Source organism: Paramisgurnus dabryanus, chromosome 18 (genome assembly GCF_030506205.2).
Source record: "Paramisgurnus dabryanus chromosome 18, PD_genome_1.1, whole genome shotgun sequence".
NCBI classification, from domain to species: Eukaryota; Metazoa; Chordata; class Actinopteri; order Cypriniformes; family Cobitidae; genus Paramisgurnus; species Paramisgurnus dabryanus.
The window spans coordinates 31016517-31039461 of record NC_133354.1 but is presented as its reverse complement, the minus strand read 5'-3'; the positions used below and the strand labels follow the sequence as shown (position 1 = coordinate 31039461).

Genomic DNA, 22945 nt, shown 5'->3' with positions numbered 1-22945 from the left:
CATGTCTTTATTGAACAAACTCATTCAATGTTCAAAATGGCAGTGGATAAAGTTAGAGAACCCTTAGCATTAATAACTGGTTGACCCCCCTTGGCAGCAAAAACCTCAGTCAGGCACTTCCTATAGCTGTGGATCAGACCTGAACATCGTTGAGGAGGAAGTTTAGCCCATTCTTCCTGGCAGAACTGTTTTAGCTCTGCCTTATTCTTTGGACGTCTCATGTGTATGGCCCTCTTCAAGTCCATCCATAGCATATTTATTGAGTTGATGTCTGGCCACTTGTTTTTCTGAAGTTATTCTGTTTTAGACTTGCGCACCCACCTTCTTTACAGTTTCAGCTGACGTACAGCCATCCTCACATTATCCTGAAGAACTGTCTGATATAGTTGGGAATTCAGCTTCCCCTTAATGATTGCAGGCTGGCCAGGACCTGATGCAGCAAAGCAGGCACAAATTATGATGTTTCCACCACCATACTTTACAGTTGGGGTGATGTTTTCATGATGATGTGCCGTGCCCTTTCTATGCCAGATGTAGCGCTGTGTGTTTTTTTTCCAAATAGATCAATCTTAGTTTCATCAGCCCACAAAACATTTGGTAATACCACTGTGGACTGTCAATGTGCTCTTTTTCAAACTTCAGGCGTGCAGCAATGTTCTTTTTAGTGAGCAGTGGCTTCCTTCGTGGTGTCCTGCTGTGGATACCCTGCTTGTTCAGTGTTTTACGTATGGTAGACTCATGAACAGAGATGTAAGCAAGTTCAAATGATGCCTTCAAATCTTTGGCTGTCATTCGGGGTTGTTTCTTTACCTCATTGATGAGTCTTTGTTCTTGGTATAGTAGCAACAGCCCCAAAGTGTCTTCATTTGTAGACTGTTTGCCTAACTGTAGGTGAATTTCTAAAGTCTTTGAAATAACTTTAAACTCTTTCCAGCTTCATGTAAAACAACAATTCTTGATTGTAGCTCCTCTGAAAGCTCTTTTTGGTGATGCATGGCTCACATAAGTATGTTCTTGTGCAGAGCAAACTCCAAAAGTTTGAGTTTTTTTTTTTTTATCAAACTAGCTGTAGTCCACACCTTCAAACATATTATCTTAAGGATACTCCAGGGGCCTCATTTATAAAGCGTGCGTACGCACAGATTTGATCGTAAAGTTTGCGTACGCAAAAATCCACGGCAAAGTGCATATTTATAAAAGTTGTCTTTGACGTGGAAAAGTGCTTAGAGCCACGTCAGGGTCTGAGCAGACGTACGCACTTTTGCTTGTCTGATTGCTTCAGTTTTTTGGAAATATAAGCCAATCTTGCTGCTCGAAATTTGATTTAAACATTGAGAAGTGCTTTTTTATATGTCTGTGACATTAATTAGGCATCGTTTAAAGGCGGAGATCTGAAACTGCTCGGCTGCGCACAAGTTCAAGTTCATTTGCGATTTATAGATTTGAAAGGGGTACGCGCGTTTTTTGCGCGTACGTTCGGTTTATGAATCACACGTACGCATTTTTGATAAATGATCGTAAGATCAAATAAAAAAATTTTTATAAATGAGGCCCCAGGTGTGCTAAAACACGACTCCAATTAGCTTTTTAAGGTCATTTACTCAAGGGTTCACATACTTTTTACACAAGCACTATGAGTTTCTTTAGTTGTTCTCAATACAGATATGAAATATCAGAATTTGGTTGACATTTGCATGGGATTGCTTATAGCTTAAGTGTCATATAAAAGTTACTACAAAATAAAATAATAAGAACATATTTTTCAAGTTATTTTATGAATCAAAGTCATGAATTGTGTTCATCTGATAGATGATATAGTTCCTGATGTGTAAATGTAAGTTAATTATACTGAGCTTACAGTAAATATCAGGTCTGTTGCTAGAATAAGATATATATAGAAATAACTGATAAAAAACCCCAAAACATCACAGTGATTGGAAAAGCAACACCCCATATGTGAAGCTGGAATATGAAATCACACTTCACATTTAATTGGCCAAAGCCTATAAATAAAACAGCGGCAGTACAATATATCACCTCTCAATGATCCACATTATATATGATCCATTAAAGCACCTCTGCCGCAGAGAATTTCCCTTGAAAACCCCTCTGTGTCCAGATACACAGCAAGGATATTGGCATGGCAAAGCCGCTGTTCAAAATATGTGCAATGTGTTTGTAAAGTTTGCAACTTTTACTTTTATAATCTTTTAAAATGATTATTGTTTATTTATTTTGTATAATCTAGTCTCACACTGAGGGCTAGGAAAACCAAGGAGTCGTAAGCTGATAAAGACGCTTCTGGATAGAACTTTACTTTCGGTCTCTGTTTGTTTAACAGTCTGGCCAGTGTAGTGGCTAAACTGACCTCTGGAACAAATACCTTGTTTTCCTAAAAATGAGGGGGGTTGGTGATCATGGATCACCGCTATGTGAAGCGAACCGATCTGTAATTAGTCTTTAGTAGTCCTGGCGTTGGTATAAGACATGTGGAATATACCACATTCTTGTTCATGTCTGAAGGTGCTATCAACATTATTAATGTCAAACTGTCACACGTTTCCATAGTGAGGATGTTATTAATGACTGAAAGAAACCACACCATTCTTACAGTCAACCTGTGTTGAAACCATTTCTATTTAATCACTTACGTGTCTTGCGAGCCGAATCTTCCACAAACAAAGACGAGATGTCTTCATCCACTCCAACTTCATTTTTCGCGATGCAGGTATAAGCTCCAGTGTCTTCATATCGTACGCTGCTAATGTGAAGCTCGCTTCCATTGGCTGAAAAATACAAACACAACAAATTAAAAGTGATTTAATTCAATGCCTTTTCTTATGTAACTCTCACATACAGGTAATATTATTTAATGCTATCTTACTATTCCTATACTCCTATGCTATTCCTATTCCTATTATTTACTAACATTTAAAGGTAACTTTTTTAAGATGTAAAATAAATCTTTGGTGTCCCAGAGTACGTGTGTGAAGTTTTAACTTAAAATACCATATAGATCATTTATTATAGCATGTTATAGAATGTGCTGTTTTTGGGTGTTTCCTTTTAAATGCAAATGAGCTGATGAAATGCAAACACTGATCGCCATGATAGTGGTTTATTGAAATTGAAACGTAGTTGTGCTGTCAATAAATTTTTTCTCTCTCTGCACTTAATGGCAGTGTCATGGTTGAATAGTGCAGATTAAAGGGGTGGTATTATTATAATAAGACCCCTTATGACACCACAAGGAGAGTCAAATTTCAATTAACTAACTTTTCACATTCTTGCAGAGAATGGTTTACCAATTGTTTACCAACACTGTTTTTCCACTTTTCTAGGTTGATAGAAGCACTTGGGACCCAATTTTAGCATTTAAACATGGAAACAGTCAGATTTTCATGATATTTAAAGGAGTAGTCCACTTTAAAGATGGGGTCCATTGACTTTTAATAGTAGGAAAAAAAATACTATGGTAAGTCAATGGGCCCCATCTATAGAGTGGACTACTCCTTTAACGTCTATATTATTTTACCTTTTTTTAATTATCACCAATTTGAGAATAACGGTAAAGCCATTGAAACTCAAATTTCTGCAGACTCATAGTTTCATTTGCTCAGTCAGACTCATGTGGTGCATTATGGGATGTTTTTAAAGAGTATAAAAACATACAGTATCATTCACTGTCTGCTTCAAATAAAATGGCCCAGCATACATTTCATAGGATGAAAAGGTGAAACACAGGCACATTATTTATTTCTGTCTACAAAACTAAATTGAAGCATAATCCTTCTAAGGTATTAAAGATCACAAGACTTGTTCATTCAAGTGTGTCCAGAATGCCTGTACAAAAACACCAAGAGAAGAGAAAATTACAGCACAAAAACTTACAGTACTGTAAATCCTCCAAAATAAGCAAACCTATCATCAACTTTAAGATGTTTGTTCCCATATGAACACCCAACCAATAACATTTTTCACTGAAAGAGCTTAGGGTGGAAATCTTAAAATCTATAAAAGGTTTTCCTCTGGTGTAGATATATTACTGCATCAATACTTGGATTTATTGAGTTGAATTTTTTTTGTGCAGAAATAGTTTCTTTAAGAAATGACCAGAGAAAGAGAAGGTAAAGAAATACTTCAGTGGGCTGTGATTGGCTTTGAAAAATACATGACAAATAAAAATTATTTCTTATATTATTGAATATATTCTAAAATAATATTAACTATACTGTATAATCTGACTCCTTATCAGTATTTCAAAAGAAGACAAATGGCTTGGTATATGTAAAAAGATTTTATAACCTTGTATATGGTATATGTAAAAAGCTGTGTTATAAAAGTCCACATTTTAAATATTGTGTACTATACATTTTTATATAGCACCTATGTATGGCACTTAAAGTGGTTCCCCTATGATTACGAGCCAGTGAAGCACTGTTTAGCACCATTATTTGAGTGCATTTCCAAAATCATTTATTATTTAACCAAACAATGTTAGATTTAATTTAATTCTGTTTTACAAATGAACAGCACAATAAACACAATGATTGTAAACTGAGCAGAAAAGCAGATCTTTTTCAGGACATCTGCTCTGTGTGTGAAAGCTTTGTGATGTCGATAGATGAAGTGTTCACCTGTGATGCTGTCATCACCACAACACAACAATCTGACTGAACACTGGCTGTGTCATATAAACCTTTCATGTGTTGTGTCAAAGATTAGACACACGCACGCACGCACGCACGCACGCACGCACGCACGCACGCACGCACACACACACACACACACACACACACACACACACACACACACACACACACACACACACACACAGCAGAGCCTTTTCACTACTTCACCTGTATTTCCTGCTTGCCTGTCCTTCTTTTCATCTCATTTTCTCTATCCTTTACATACAGACTCAATTCAGGTTTCAGACCTCTGTGTGAAAGCCGATGGCTTTATAGTTTATTATTTATCATTGGAATTTTATTTTAAATCAGGTACAGTCTTGTTCAAAATAATAGCAGTACAATGTGACTAACCAGAATAATCAAGGTTTTTAGTATATTTTTTATTGCTACGTGGCAAACAAGTTACCAGTAGGTTCAGTAGATTCTCAGAAAACAAACAAGACCCAGCATTCATGATATGCACACTCTTAAGGCTGTGCAATTGGGCAATTAGTTGAAAGGGGTGTGTTCAAAAAAATAGCAGTGTCTACCTTTGACTGTACAAACTCAAAACTATTTTGTACAAACATTTTTTTTTTCTGGGATTTAGCAATCCTGTGAATCACTAAACTAATATTTAGTTGTATGACCACAGTTTTTTTAAAACTGCTTGACATCTGTGTGGCATGGAGTCAACCAACTTGTGGCACCTCTCAGCTGTTATTCCACTCCATGATTCTTTAACAACATTCCACAATTCATTCACATTTCTTGGTTTTGCTTCAGAAACAGCATTTTTGATATCACCCCACAAGTTCTCAATTGGATTAAGGTCTGGAGATTGGGCTGGCCACTCCATAACATTAATTTTGTTGGTTTGGAACCAAGACTTTGCCCGTTTACTAGTGTGTTTTGGGTCATTGTCTTGTTGAAACAACCATTTCAAGGGCATGTCCTCTTCAGCATAGGGCAACATGACCTCTTCAAGTATTTTAACATATGCAAACTGATCCATGATCCCTGGTATGCAATAAATAGGCCCAACACCATAGTAGGAGAAACATGCCCATATCATGATGCTTGCACCTCCATGCTTCACTGTCTTCACTGTGTACTGTGGCTTGAATTCAGAGTTTGGGGGTCGTCTCACAAACTGCCTGTGGCCCTTGGACCCAAAAAGAACAATTTTACTCTCATCAGTCCACAAAATGTTCCTCCATTTCTCTTTAGGCCAGTTGATGTGTTCTTTGGCAAATTGTAACCTCTTCTGCACATGCCTTTTTTTTAACAGAGGGACTTTGCAGGGGATTCTTGAAAATAGATTAGCTTCACACAGACGTCTTCTAACTGTCACAGTACTTACAGGTAACTCCAGACTGTCTTTGATCATCCTGGAGGTGATCATTGGCTGAGCCTTTGCCATTCTGGTTATACTTCTATCCATTTTGATGGTTGTCTTCCGTTTTCTTCCACGTCTCTCTGGTTTTGCTCTCCATTTTAAGGCATTGGAGATCATTTTAGCTGAACAGCCTATCATTTTTTGCACCTCTTTATAGGTTTTCCCCTCTCCAATCAACTTTTTAATCAAAGTACGCTGTTCTTCTGAACAATGTCTTGAACGACCCATTTTCCTCAGCTTTCAAATGCATGTTCAACAAGTGTTGGCTTCATCCTTAAATAGGGGCCACCTGATTCACACCTGTTTCTTCACAAAATTGATGACCTCAGTGATTGAAACACTGGTATTTTTTTGAACACACCCCTTTCAACTAATTCAACTAATTGCCCAATTGCACAGCCTTAAGAGCGTGCATATCATGAATGCTGGGTCTCATTTGTTTTCTGATAATCTACGGAACCTACTGGTAACTTGTTTGCCACGTAGCAATAAAAAATATACTAAAAACCTTGATTATTCTGGTTAGTCACATTGTACTGCTATTATTTTGAACAAGACTGTACATTTGTTCTTTGTGTTTATGAATAGTTGGCCTGCAATTCTATTGGGAAGTTGTCCATCAGTATGGCATGCTCTACAGACAAAACAACAACATTGATGTTACATTTTGACCAGATACATTCACATATACACTGAAACCAACAAGCTTTATATTGAGGCAGAAAACGATCTGATGAATGATGTTCTCTTAAAAACAAATGTTTAAACATGGTTCTTTACACCAAAGCCATAGAGGAACCATTTTTGCTTCCACAAAGCAAGGTTCTTCAAGAATCATGTCTTTCTCATCTGTCTGTAGATTCTTTTATCACATCCTATAAAGGATCCTTTGTGCAACAGAAAGCTTCTGTGGATGGAAAAGTTTCATGAGGGAATTTTTTTAATTTTCATTCCAAATTTTAACAATGCAACCGTTTTACCCAGACCGCAGGGGCTGTGATTGGTCCACTAGAACCCTTCGCGTCAGGTCAAAAAATCTGCATCGCATTTCTTCATAGGAATTTGAAAAAATGTGCCAAGTTGAGGAGTGATTTAACTTAATTTGCAACAAAATTCACTGTCTATTTACCCTCATTACTGCTGGTCATCTCAAATCATACACAACAAGTTTGTGGGTTTACTGGCCAAGCTGCTTCTTCGGCTGTTGCACTGCTGTTTGGGTTACATGTTTGAATACTGACTACTAGTGGTCTGCATGTGTAATTGCACGTCGTAGTATAGAATGAAAACCGACACATAGCCTACGGTGTCGAGGCTACGGCACAGAACTTATGCAGAACTATAATGAGCCCTTCAGTTATATGTGCCTATAGGCAGGTGCTTACCTTTTCCGCCATGTAAATAGCGAATCCACCACAGTGCAAGCAGAAGTGGCTTTTAAAGGGAGATGAGACTCTGATTGGTGTATTGCATTTTACACCCAAAGCACACTCTGCAAACACTGTTTTTTCCTTTGTTTAAACTAGCAAAAGTGGATTCAGACATGCCCTAAGTGCACCTGCGCTCCAGAAAATGTGCTTAGATTATTAAAATAGGGCCCATCGTGTCTAGAGTTGAGGAAACACTTCAATATTATTCAGTATTATTCATTACAATTTAATTCTCAAAATGTTTTCTTCAACCATATTTATATATTCAATGACTCTGTGACTGTTTACTTAGCACTGCCTGTGAGTATAAATCAGTGTTTTGGGTCTCATACCCTTATACAGTAAATGACATTCATGGTTTTTTCACATATAGTTAATTTTAAAAGAACTTAAAGTGAACCAGAAAAGGAGCTAGCCGAATGTGACCGCAGTCCTTTTGGTGTTCACAATATAGTTGACTCAAAAGTGGACCCAGTACTTTTTTTGGCCCCATTCAGAACTGAAATGATCTCAGAATTATTCTTGTTCACATCACAACTTTAAAAGAACTCAGACTGCAGCTCAGAGGGTGGTCTGAGATCACTTGCTTGGTTCACATATACATACTGAACTGCTCCTCCGTTTGGAGGGCTCAAACGAAAGATGTAAAAGCACCCTCAGTTGACACAAAATGACAAACTGTGCCTTTGGACTCACATGGTTCTATTATTTGTCATCCAGTGAAAGGGAGTTTGGTTTAACTGCTTTAAATATTACACCATTCATGTGTGCAGAATGCATAGAAATAAAAACATATGCAGATCTATCGAATAATCCACAGACAGAGAAACATAAATGACATCTGGATATTTATGAAATATTCTCTAAGCATCTGCGTAACATTTAGTGTTGTATTAAACCTTGCAATGACAAATAATAGAAATGCTTAAAAGCATCACAGAATAATTAAGTTGGGAAAAAAGGGGAATGAGAGAAATGAGGTCTCAGTCTCAGAATTTACAGAGAACAAACATCTGATTTAAGTAACAGCCTATTACAGGGAGTAATGGCCTGCACTCAAGCAATAAAGTGCTTTCTAATAAGGGCCAACACTGTAAACAACAGCACTTCACTCCTGCTGAAAATGAAACACAAGCCTGTTCGGTCGGAGGTGGTATTGTCATTTCATAGACTGCTTTATTTTCACAGCAGATTCTCACCCACACCAATAACTGCGCACCAGTCAAGTGTTTCAATAAACATGCAAATTGCCGATCTAATCCATTGCTGCTTTAGAGGAAGTTATGAATGATCTTTGTAATATTAGTTTGCCAGTTCATTACATTACCATTACATTATGGGCTTTATTGCAAAAACATATATATATATTTATACCACAGGGTTGTTAAATGTTTCATTTTCATTGGTTGAGAAACGTTTACGAGTCTGCATTTATTTTGTATCTATTTTTTCAACGCGCACCTAGTAGTTTCAGGCATTACAGTTCCATATCACTATGGCAGGTTTACCTGAATTTACAGATTTATTTAATTTCAACATTAAATTGCTTGCTCGCTCGCTGTAAAAAGACATTTTGGAATTGGCAACGGATGCTTTAGATGAGATGCGTAGATGAGACTGCTGCTTAAGGTCAAAACCTGTCAAATGTCTTTGTCAATGTCTCATGGTGTGGCAACAGTGGTATAAGCAGAATAATTGACTCCGGTCCATTGAATTATTTGAAAATAATGCACACCCACTTGGCGTTGTGGCCGTATTACCACCTCTGTGCATCATTTTCTAATTATTCAATGGCCCGTCGCCAGTTATTCATTACATATAAAAATCTAGCTTTTTAAAAATTAAATGAGGACATCGTTTTTAAAAGAAAATGTATTTATGTAAGTGTCAGTCTGGGTGGGTAACCAAAACCAAAGTTTGTCTCTCTTATGAATTTTTTCATCTCTCTCTTTGCCTTCGTCTGTGTTTCTCTGTCTGTTTATTCAACTGACACTGAGATGAAGGGACATGGATTTAATCTTACCAAGCATTGAAAGCTGTTTTGATCCATGTGGCTGGAGTTCCAGGCCATTCTTCAGCCAGGTGAGTTTAGGGTTTGGAATACCTTCAGCATGGCAGTGAAGGCTGGCAGCCACACCGGGTTCCTGTGCCTGAGTCTCTGGATAGACGAGGATTACTGGAGGCACTGTGTGTGTGTGTGTGTGTGTGTGTGAGAGAGAGAGAGAGAGAGAGAGAGAGAGAGAGAGAGAGAGAGAGAGAGAGAGAGAGAGAGAGAGAGAATGTGAAAAACAGACACACAAATACAGCGAATAACATGCGGAGAGAAAAGAGTTAAGAATATTTTAATGTTAGTTTGAAATTGTTAATAAAATTTAATAAAAGCCATGAAACAACTGAGAAATGGGGTGAGTGGTTTCAAACAGCCAAAACCTGACCAGCTTAAGGTTTCTTATGCAGCTGTATCATTCTTCATTGAGAATGATTTGACTTACAAAACAAGCTCTCTAACAATCACATTCATTGTCTCTGTTAATTGAAAATCCTTCAAGCCTTTTTCCTCCCTGAATATATAACACAGCAAATTAAAATGGATTGTTATCTGGGTTTTTGTTGTTTCTTTATATCTCATGATGAAACAGATGCTTTGTAATTAAACAGTTCAATCAAAAAGCAGAAAATAATTTCCTATAGCAACACAATTTCATAAGCATTGCAGGCAGATAAATGACTTGTTTCTCAGTACATAACTAAATAAAGTCCTCGGGTCACTTTTTATTCATAGACCGTCTGAAGCTGCTCTAGCTGTAATTGAAGCACTGAAGCTAGCCTGGGTGTCCTTACACAACTTTGTAGCAAATCTTTCTTATCTCTCTGCAGCTTTCAGCATCTCTAATCACACAGCGCTCTGATCAGAGGTGGTATATTTGAGATTTAGAAAAATCTCAGCCCTTACTCTTTTTACTCACCACTGGAGTACCACAGGGTTTAGTCCTGGGTCCGATTTTCTATCTACACCAGATTTCCCGATCAGACACGGTGGATAATTTGGCCAGATACAACCACTACACTCTGCATATAAAAAACGAAAGAGGCTATTCCCTAACTACTGTGCCGATTGGCTTCTCATCTAGATTCTAGTCATTGCATGACTATTGCTAGTCCAAAAATCCAATAAACTGTCACATCAGACAACCAATTTTAGTAGCAGCTGCAAGAAACATCCACTTCTTCACACAAATCTTCACACATCCTAACACAAATCATTGTAACTGACTTGAAAATAATTGTAAAATTTATAAATGTAATGCTAACTTAGCTAAACAGCTATTAGTCATTACCATTCATCTAAAGTTATTGCCAGTTTTAAACAGGAACATAGATGAACATAAACATAATCCATGTGTATTGGAGCAGAAAAGTCTACACTGAAAATGTGTACAGTATAGATATGATGTTACTGCAGCATGCGTAATACATGTCATTTGGAAAAAAAATTTCACCAGAACAAGTTATGAGATATGAAAGGCTCTACTACTAACCATTCACCTGGAGCACGTGGGTCTGGAACAGCTTTTCATAACCATACGCATGACAGGTGTAGTTCCCCATGTGAATAGTAGTCACCTTCGTAATGTAGAGTGAGCCATCGTCACCGAAATCCTAATGGAACAAGTGAGAAAGACGGAGAATTAAACAGCAGGAAGTCGCCAAATGAATAGACTATGCATCAACATGCGTCCCATGAGCCAGCGGGCACAGGGCTTTGTTTCTCACTGTCACACTCGCTCTGCCTGATAAATGGTAAGGGTTAAAAATATAGCCAACATTAAGGTGATTAATGAAGCCAGTTGTGGTTTTGTGAGAACGCATCCCTTCATCCTCGGTTTCGGGGAGACTCTGGGGGGATTAAAACATTAAACTGTTTTGTAGTTATATGAGCTCGCGGAGGGTAAATGATTTAAGGACGTGAACGTTCACTTTTAAACCCGAACACACCTGCAGCTGTATGGGGTGAACTTTTTAAAAGGTCTAGGCTCCGGAGAGGGAAAGAAACGGCTATTTGTTGGTTTAGGAGTTTGTCACTAATCCAGCTAGATGGATGATCAGAGTCTATAAAAACATTACTTTGCTAGCAAATACTAAAGTGCACACAAGCTTTGGGATAAAAAAGGACATCACTGACTTTCTTTCAAGGGCACAGATGCTAAAACCCAATGACAAAAATAATAGTTTATTTTTAAACAAAGATTATATGCCTGATAATATTTCACCTCTGCCATGAGTCAATATTGCGCTGCACAAAAATCATTAATATTGTTTTTAAGCACTGAAGCTGCATTGGCAGTTACTTTCCAATAAAATGTAATTGTAACATTAATTTATATTTCTTGCCATTTGTTTTCTAATATGAATAATAAGGTACACACGTAAACTATTTGGGGTAGTAATACCCAATGTACATTTCTATGGTATAAAAGGATGGAAATGTAAATGCTTCTTTAAGTTTTGTCCTGAATCTTTGGAATGATCTCAATTTTATTCTAATTTGTCCTCCACCCAACACCATAGGAAATAAAATATTTAATATTAGTAGTACACCTACATTTGATTGAACAACTAAGACACTTTGTCTTCAACATACTGTAACTGCACTGCTTGACCGCTTTGCTTTAACAAAACTGTTTCCATTCCACACAACATCTTCCAAGCTGGATTGAGGTCAAGACTCTAATCTATCCATTCCCAACTTTCAACAGTTCATTTACTGCTGAAATTAACTCCTTTTTTACTCCACACACTGTCATGATACCCTGCTACTTCCCAATACAGCTTTAAATTTACTCTAAACTTAACGTGACCCATGTGACCTGAACACCTCAGAACCAGAGCAACATATTGCTATGCAAAATAAAGTCCTGTTTGTTAATAATATGAGTAAATGTTGTTAGTGTAACACAGAGAGTTGTGGTCCTGGATGCTGATAGGTCAATCAAACATTGCATCTGCACTAAAGTATGTAATAGAATAACAGTTAGGGGTAACAATTTACAAAAAGGTTGTATTTGGCAACAACGTTAGTCAATGCATTAGCTAACATGAACTAACAATGAGCAATATGTGCAATATGTTGTATAGCATTTATTAATCTTTCTTAAAGGAACAGTATGTAAGAAATTTATATCAATTTGGCCCTGATTTGTCCCTAGACATTAAGAAATCATTTTCATTTCAAATATTTATATCACTGACAACAGTGGTCCGGCCATGATATTGGTTTTGGCCACAATCCTACATACTGTTCCTTTAATGTTAGTTATTGATAGTGGGTCTCAAACTGGAGGGCATGGGATGGTGCCAGAGGGTCCCCATTTTTGTGACATTATATGAAATACATTAATTTATGATACATTTTGTTCTGAAAAAATCTGGAAAAAAAAGTAAGCTATTAACCAAAAACACTACATTGCCGAGCATACATTGGCATTGCCAAAAAGTTTGAGAACCACTAGTTAAGGGTGTAAGAAGATCAAAATATTGAGAAATTTGCCTTTGAAGTTGTCAAATAAAGGTCTTAACAACAAACTGAACTATTAATAATAAATATTTTTTTAAATACAGTATTTACAGTAGTAAATTTACAAAATCTTCATGTAACATGGATACTTAATATTCTAAGAAATGTTTGGCATTAAAAATAGATAATTTTGACCCATACAATGTCTTGTCGGCTATTGCTACAATTTAATATAGCTGAGCAAATGTAATTTTAAAATCAGTGCAGCTCTGTGTTCTCATCTGAACTTGGACGGCTGTTTAAAGCTGTTCTGATTTGTTAATGCTGTAAAGCACTAATTCAACAGGCAAATGACACATTTAACACATTTACTGCCAGGGGGTCCCAGCTCCATGCTTCTCTCAACTAAAGGGTCCTTGCCACAAAAAAACGTTGAAGTACCCTTTGTTAGTTTATTGTGCATTAACTAATGTTAACAGTTCCAACTTTTGATAAAAAAAAGTATCAATAAAGGCTAAAATTTCATGGCTGGATTATCCATAGACGGGATTGGGCAAGTGCCCTGGGGCACCAGGCAATGGGGGGCACCAAGGGCCTCCAGACCGCGGCCAAAATGTTTTTTTTTTACAAGCACTCACGCATGTGTGGCACCCGACAAAACTACGGAATGCGCAATCAGGTTTTAAATGCTCATTTGCATGCATGACGGGTATATAGTTTTATCTTACCATGCGCTCAGTTGATTGTACCGATGGGTCTACGCAGCCCAGGTTAAGTCAACAAATCTCACTCAGAACCGCGAGGAGACGCACTGGCGAGGATTTAAAATTAAACATTGCAGAGATCAGAGACAAAGAGAGCGGGAAGGACTTTTAGCCTACATTAACACCAACAACATTATACATGAGAATACATTTGTGGTGTGCCCTAAATTTTCTGCTGGCACTCCTAAAATTTTCGGTCAGGGGCTACAGTGCTACTAATAAAAAAAAGTTAGTTTGGAACCTGAATGACTAGAGTTCAATATAATATATAATATAATGTATAATTTTTGTTGGGGGGGCACTTGTAATTTGGTCACCGTGGGGCACTTCACTGCGTTAACTAATGCTGCGTTCCAGGCAGGTTTTTGAGCATGTGAATTACGACTTCAAAACCACGATTTACGACTCTGAACTGGGAGTTTGCATTCCAGGCAGCCTGTAACCCGTGTTTTTCCAACCTTCTACCTGTGAAAGTGCACTGGAACGGCAGTCAAACCCGTGACTTCCCACCCGTGAACTTGTACTCGATGTACTTCCAGTTCAGAGTCGTGAGTCGCGGTTTTGAAGTCGTGATTTACGGGTTACAGGTTGCCTGGAACTAGGGATGGGCATTCGATTACATTTTTTTAGTCGATTGTCGGGAGAATTATCGATCGACTATCGATTAATCATTCATATTTTTATAATAAAAAATAATTATTTAACTTTTATAATTCAAAAATGTTAAATATAAAAATAAAGCATGTTTTCCTCCATGAGACCTTTATTACAAGATCAACTTGTGGTAGACAGTTAAACTACATTTAGTTAGACAAACGGAATATATATGCGTTTGAATATGCGGTGCTCTAAAGCAGCGGAACCTGCAGCTGCGAGCCGCATTCTTAAACAGAGACCTCATTTGTTCCAAAAAATCATGACCTCTTCACATTTATTCTTTTGAAATCAAAACGGAAGGTCACAGATAACGGAGTATGGTGTCAAATATTGCACCCTGGTGGTAAAATGTTGAATTGCTGCCACACAGTGAAATTAATTTAATTGCTTCAAGACACATGCTACGCTAGGCAACGCAACCTGCATTAGATAAAAAAGTATTCGATTAATCAATAATAAATTAACGTCATCGACGAAATTCTTAACGATCAATTATCGATCGTCGATTAATCATGCCCATCCCTACCTGGAACGCAGTATAAGATTAAAGGAGAACTTCACCCAAAAATGGTCCCCATTGACTTGACCAAAGTAATTTTTTCCTACTATAAAAAGTCAATGGGTCCCATTTCTAGGGTGGACTACTCCTTTAATAAATGCTGTAGAAGTAATAAAACGGCTTTCAGTTTCTGAGATTCTTGGTGAAAGTTGAAATTTAGAAAGCATGTACTGTACAGTAGTTAATCTAAATCCTTGAACAGCTTTTTGTTTAGGATTGTTATGTTATCAAAGGCACAAAACTGTAAATACAAATCTCTTTTGGCTCTTCATCCATCATAACAAGTAAATGCTGTGTGATGCATCTAATTTTGTTTCTGTTTAAAATGCTCATAAAGGCCATGCTGTAGCCAAACAAAGCAGGAATACAGCGCTCCTGTCAGTTTTTATAAGTTTTGTAAGTTCTCTGCTCTACATTTCTGACACTAGTCTTAATGATTGAGTCTAGTTTACTCGGTGCACATTCTTGTTGACCTGTGTGTCGTTGTTGATGGGGTCAATGTTTCAACAATGAACAAACACTTCATTAACATGCAATTAGAGCATTTTAATGAGCGAGTAGATGAACACAAGCACATGCTGTCAGAAAGGCATGTGATCTGAACACATGCGTGACACACCTCATTAAACACTTCCCCTTCCAACCAACAGCACATCTGCATTTTAAAATCACACGTGATTTGCAGTCTTTGAAATCAGCATGGCTCCTCAGACCAAAATCGTTATTTGATTTCCAATTACAACATGATATGAAGTGCAGGAAACACAAACATGTTTAGTAATTGGATACGGAAAGCATGCCTCAGAAAACAGAGCACGTGTCCTTTATTGAACATAATAATCTTCATCAGTTCTTCTAAAAGATTGTTTTAGAATAACAACTGCCTTCCGTCTGAGCCTTATTTGTTATTTAAAGATTCAAGTGTGAAGTGATGAAACCCTGTTGTATTTGTCAGGATTTTCTGCCAAACTCTAAGTGACACGATGGTTCACATTTCACGTATTTGTCAAGCACAAATATATGATATCCAATGTAGACACACAGCAAGTGACCTTTTGTCAAGGTGCTTTGTAGAAGGCCTATCTCATGTATAACTTTAGGTTTTCATCCTTTCAGATTCAGACTATTTTATTAAAAGCAAATAATAATGATAAATTACAGATTTCTTTTTTCTCTCTGGTATCTACAGCATTGTGAATGTTTATTACAACAGTTTAGCATGTAAATGGGTCGATGACAAAGAAGTATGTCAGAGATAATGAGAACGACACATCATTTAGACTCTAGTTTTTTTTATAAATGTAATCTTGCTATTCATGTTGAATTCCTACTGTACATTTTGGCAAAACATTTCAACATTTTAAACAAAACTACTGATGTAATGATACTGCAGTGCTGCAAATATATTTAAAATGACAAAAATTGAGATGAATTTATTTGACCTTCATTTGAACAAAAATACCTTTTAAAAAAGATCAAGGGCCAGATTTAATAAATGGGGCAAATTAGCAGCTCGCAAATAAGCAAAGCTGATGAGGTGCGCTTGATTCAGCACCACGGACATCGCAGAGAAAATTTTGGGGTGTGTTATCCCAGGTAGCGAAGCCATAGTACACAGAAAAGAACTGGAGAACAAAATATGAAGGTTTATAAGAAGTTTTGAAACGCCTGGTATTGTGTGACTTCTCCTAGTGACTCCTATTTTATTTTCTACATAAAATAAAAACAATGGCTTGGCAAACAATATTTTTGAATAATGTATTCCTTTGGCATTCCAAATAAACTGTTACATGTTAAAACAATTATCTGAATTGTAGCACGTATTCATGATGTGATGCCTCTTTTTTAGCAATAATTTCAGCCATTTCAAGCGGAAATTTAAGACATGCTTTTTCAGTGTTAAATAATGGCACAAATACCAAAAATATTACAGGCCCAAACTTAAGTAAATCGCATTGCGTGAATCGAAAAAATAATCTCCGAAATATTTTGCTTCTGAAAGGGAAACTTCTAGAAATGCATATGCAATAAGGTTAGTCACAAAAATAATTAGAAAACACCTTTACTGCACTTATGATCCAATGCGCATCTTTAGTAAATCCCGAAAAGATGGTTTGCGATGTTGCAAGCTCTTAGTAAATCTGGCCCCTAATATAAAAAAAAATCTAATGACTGAGGATCTACAACATTAATCTCTTTAAAAAATGTATATACATTTTATTCTGCTATGGTTTAAAATATATATTTTTTCTAATGTTCAAAGATTAATTCTCAAAATGACTGTGTTCTGTTGTGTACTTACATTAATATCTTCCAGGTCCAGAAAGTTAAGGGTTATGCCGTTTCTCATCCAGATGATTGGAGGTCTCAGTGTTCCCTGTATGGCACAGGTAAGTACAGCACTCAGACCGACAGTCACTGTTGTGATGCTCAAACGCTTCTCATCTGCCAGACTGAGCTGGATCACCTCTGCATGAAATAAACACAATAATTGATATCAAGCACAACATGGTTAAAAAACTGCACCTTTACAATATTGTTTTTTGGTTTCATGTATTTTATTTTATTTTATTAATTTTAATGTCTTGAATGTTAAATAGTTTGTTATAAAAAATCTGTCATCACCTAAAACCCATTTGATGTATTTTAATTTTAAATTTGGTGCATTACGACAAAAAAACAAAAAAAATTTGACCCAATGTAAAGAAAAAATATCAATGAATAATAATGTATATCAGTGTTCTTCACACACTGATAAATTGTATAGCATCAGAAGATAAACATATTGTTACATTTAGTGGCAGCTGATCAATAGGAGGCGCTGGGGCGCCGCCCTCCTTAAAGTTGGCCAGGGAACACGGTAATTTAACATGTTACCATATTGCTAACAAATACAAAATAAAATCATTTAGTTGTACTATTTCATTGTTAGTCACATTATCAGTTCAAAAATCTAAACTGTATTTCGTTGTGTGTATGTCGTGTGTGTTTGTGGGGGGGGGGCACCAAATGAGTGTCTATGTAGGTCAATAATAAACTTGTTAAAAGCATGTGACTTGAGGCTGATCTACAATTGGGTTGTTTCAGATCCACCTTGGGGTGCAGTACCCTTGTTGTTAGCCAATCAATATTGTTTTTTATGTTTTTGACCTCATGTGATTGGATCGTTCTCATAGCCTCATAACCATGTTGCAGATTGTCATGTAACTGATAGTTACAGTGCTGATCAGTAGAAGCAAGTGAAATATCTCAAGATTAAAGAAAATATAAAATTTTATTCTCACAAAATCACCCTTTACAAGTCGTTCAGTGGAAGAATAAATTAAGGATTAAGGAGCTTGGACCAGATCGACCAACACAGTCAAGTGATCGCAGTTGAGCTTACACTATGTGCTTTCCCAGCACTAGCTGGATGCGATGTAAGTCATGCCTTTTATTGTTTTCCATTTGCTGTTTTAAAGTCTGCTACATAGGCCGCGTAAAATTTTGTGGCGCATTTGAGCTGGCTTTGCATGGACATAATGAGAGCGAGAGCTCATATAATCCGGTATATTCTGTGGCTTGGTCGACTTTGTTGCTTTTTTGATGGAGTTTCCAACAACACCCTGAGAATGCCACTGTGTTCAAGGGAACTGCTGGGGTATCGAACTGTTGGACTGTATGTTGTCTGTTGTGAGGGAACAAATGTGCGCAGCGCTGCTGAAGTTAAACACATTGCAGTGTAACGAAAGAGCGGGAGACCAATCTCCAGAACAAAAGTAAAACTGTACCAAGACGTCATCTGCCTGAGGTAAAGTCACAAAATCTAATGATAATAGAGTCTGCATAAATCTGCCTTCATGCGTTTATTACACAAGAAGGTTTCAGTTACACAGTATAATGAGTTTAGTTCAATTCAGTTTTTTACACGTTTATTGGTATTTTAATCGCAAGAGTATTTTGTGATTTGATTTGTTCATATTTGGCTGTTTAGCACAAAGGTTGCGTGTTTTATCGCCTGTGATGCACGTTTCTGTTCATCTATTCCCTTCGCAAATAAATCAACACATTATAACTTTTATGCTTGTCTTGTAAATTTATGATTAGAAATGAACATGTGAACAAAAACAATTATTATCATTAAAACATGAAATGACGGATAACTGACAATGACAAAAATTTTTTACAACAGTCTAACGCAACCTCTGGTGTATGTCTGTGTTTACTGAAAATAAACCCACGTTATATTCAAATTCTCTTCATACATAGTATTTCATGCTTTAACAGCTCACTTCAGTACAGTAACATTTTCAGCATTTTAGCTAAGCAGTAATAATACATTGTCACCTGATAAATACAGTCCTGCATTACTACAGTTAATGTACTATTACTACTGGTTATATTGTTTACATTTACACATTGACAGCCCCTGCTTATCTTTCATTTTTATTGCATAGAAAACTGCTGTGTGAACATTCATCTGTTGTCTTTATGAGGCTGAGAAAATCAGGGCAGAATCTATATATTTAGCCAATATATTTTTGTCTAAACTATCTTTAAATATGAAATACTATTTATATGTAATATAATATGTTGTCTTATTATGATATATATTGTGATACATATAACATCTGTCCAACATTTAATGATTTCAAGTTTCAGAAAATGTTTTGCCATGACAGCTTGTTGATGTCAGTTTTACAACATCACCTGTTCTCAATAAGTGGATTTTACAGACAATCTGTCTGAGGACGGTGTGTGTGTGTGTGTGTGCGTGTGTGTGTGTGTGTGTGTGTGTGTGTGTGTGTGTGTGTGTGTGTGTGTGTGTGTGTGTGTGTGCGTGCGTGCGTGCGCGTGTGTCAGTTTCAATTCTGTGACAGCCTCGGACACTATCAGACTCATAACATGATGCTTGTGAGATTTCCTGACAGTTTCAGGTGGGTTTAATTCTCCTAAATGGACAGAGGTAATTTAGGTGATGCTGAGAAGTCCTACCGCATAGCCGAACACATTGATTTGCTCTGGCTAGAGATAAAATGGGTTCCTGTATTCGATCCACCTGTCAAACTGCAGCAGCAGGTGCAGAACTCAGCAGTGCTGGGTTGTGTTAATATACTGTACTGTATACACTTCTCTTCTCATTGCTCTCATGTACACACAATGTTGTTTATGTATTCCCACTCACAATATTTTAACACATGCAAATCAGTAACTTACAATACTGAAGAGTTCACACATGAGAACCATTTTTAAGTAATAGGCTACTTTTATGAAAACACTCACGAGGCTCTCCCAGGTGCTGAACAATTTTTTTATATAGTTGTTGCTTTTAAAAATTCATGGTACATACAGAGTATGTGGCTTTATGTTGGCATAGTAATTTAAATACAATGTTAAAACAACAAGAGCCTCAACTCTCAGACACTAAACCCAAAAAAAACAGCTTAATTTTTTCAACCGAATATGAAACATGCACTCTAAAAATGGCTGGGTTATTTTTGACCCATAATGGGTTAATATTGGACAGAACACGTGCTGGGTTAAAAATTGACCCAATGCTGGGTTATTATACCCCATGGTTGCATAACAACAACCCAACATTAGATAATGTTTTACCCAGCATGGGGTAATTTTTAACCCAGCACATGTTCTGTCCAATATTAACCCATTATGGGTCAAAAATAACCCAGCCATTTTTAGAGTGCTGCCTTTCAAGAATCAATTAAGTTATTAATTAATTTTACTTTTCTATACCTCTAGCAAAAAGCAACTTTGTTTTTCGACAGTTTATCTGGCAGAAGAGGCTCGGTTTAAGAATGTTACCACACCATCACACAGACCATAGTCTCTGTGGAACATATGCCAGACAAATCACATAACCATTGGCCATGGCGACCCTCCACGCTGGAGGTTGACTAAGGTTGACATGACATTAACTCTGTAATGCCTCTTTGGGTGCATCCTAATTCAGGGTCTGGATCCTTTGAAGGCAAGACTCAGTATTTGAAGGCTGAAGCCTCTAAAGTCCACGAAGTCAACTGAAATGAGACGGTCTAGCCTACGGGGGGAGTTGTGTCACTTGCTGCCACTACGCTTGTCAGTGGGACACACAGCTGAGACCTATCAGACTTCTAAAAATAAATATGGAGCCATATATTCTTTTTTATTAAAAAAAATATAACACATTGATGCAGATTAAACTATTCAACAGTATATCAAATTTACCAGCCTTAGAAATATACAAAGTAAAACGCAATATGCACAATATTACAGCAATAATATTACTAATTAACATTGAATTTTGGGATAGCCAAGGCTGTGAAGGAAACATCTATGGATCCTGGGTTTCAGGGGAAAAATTTGGAGGCTGCATGTGAAGGAGCCTTCAAATTGGGACAGCCTTCGTCGCGGCCTAGTGACGTCATTGGCCTTTAAATACGGCCTTTGAACTGGGATGCACCTTTGTGTTCCCGTCTTGTCCAAAAATAGCCCCTCCTCACAAGTAATTATCTTTCCTGGGATCTGCAAACTATTGATCTATTAAAGTAAGTTGTTATTGCTGGCACCATCCAAAGGGGAAAACACTTATTTCTCACCTAAATAAAAGGTTTCCTGGAGGAGAGTGCCTGCTGAATCAGAAAGTTTATCAACAGTAAATCATGTGCCTATATTCATAAACATTACATGAACTATTACATTACATATAGAAACTAACAGTGCTCCACAGCGGCACAGACATTTTGTCAGTAACGGTATTCACTGGAAACCAAACCTACGAATTTGAGATTGCAACAGTATCATGATTTACCAGTTGACATACAAGCTAAAAAAACAACTGACTACCCATAAGTATCTTTTTAATAAACTGGTAAAGAAGACATTTATACATTAAGGTTTGTGATGCGTTCTCTGATACGCAGCATGTTAGGTTTTTAAAGGTGCTATAACACTAAAACTATGAACATAAAATAAAAAAACCTGTGTTAAAAAATCAAAAGCACAACACCTGCAGGCTGCAAACACTCTAAAAAACGTGTAAAAATAGAGTAAACATTTTTAACTGCAGGACTGCTAATGTATGCATATACTGTAGCTGCCTTTGTATTAATATATTGCAGACATACTTTTATAAAACAGCTAGGAAGAGAAAATATGTAAACTGTGTTGTGTGATGTCTAATGGATTATCTTGGAGGTGCATGAAGGGCATATTCACTTTCTCTATGTGCTGGACTTGACAAAATAAAAACAGAAAGAGATGCTCATGAGAATGTGGAAATTACGGTGTGTTCTGAAGAAAAGGTCTTAGATGGTGGGAGGAGAATATCACACTTGTGATTAGATTTGCTTTCCATGCAGAAGTGTAAAAACAAGCCCACAGGGCTGCGATGGGAGCGTTCATGCTTTTGCATTTAAACACACCTTGATGTTTTGTTTCTGTATTCAGTGCATTGAAAAAGTAAATTCATTTTATTTTGATAAAATAAAAAAATGAACATTTGACATTTACAAATCACAGTGAATGCTCAAAGACTGATGTGAATGTGAATAAAGTCCACATATCTTTCAATATTTGTCCAATTTTGGCAACAATATTATGGTTTTACACTGATTCAGGCTGTAAAGGTCTTTATTGAATCACTGATATGTTATCTCGTATGATATTCACAAAACAGTTACAGTCCAGTACTTACACTATGAATCACAGCAGCACAATAACAGAATACCAATAACCAAGTTAAAGCTTGACATTATGAAGTGTGGATCGATGAGAGATGTTGTTTCATGGAAATCGCTAATCATCTTCATGGAATGAATGAATGTTTTATTAAGTTTGATCACATTATTTTATGCCATTGTTATGAATAAGCTCAAGGCACAACAGCTGCATGTTAGATGCTGTATATCCTCCATTTCCACATTTGTCCACTCATGTTGCCATAGTTTCTACAACCCGGAAACTGATGATA

General features: G+C 36.9%; 1 protein-coding gene across 1 annotated transcript in view; it reads right to left on the bottom strand.

Annotated features, from left to right (window-relative positions):
• The window catches only part of fstl4 (follistatin-like 4), a 202662-nt gene that overhangs the window by 15009 nt on the left and 164708 nt on the right, over positions 1 to 22945 (bottom strand). The window contains exons 7-10 of the mRNA XM_065287626.1: positions 17300 to 17466; positions 11042 to 11162; positions 9526 to 9687; positions 2652 to 2786 (exon numbers count right to left, since the gene is read on the bottom strand). Coding sequence (XP_065143698.1) covers positions 2652 to 2786; positions 9526 to 9687; positions 11042 to 11162; positions 17300 to 17466 — 585 coding nt within the window. The remainder of the gene's footprint in view (positions 1 to 2651; positions 2787 to 9525; positions 9688 to 11041; positions 11163 to 17299; positions 17467 to 22945) is intronic.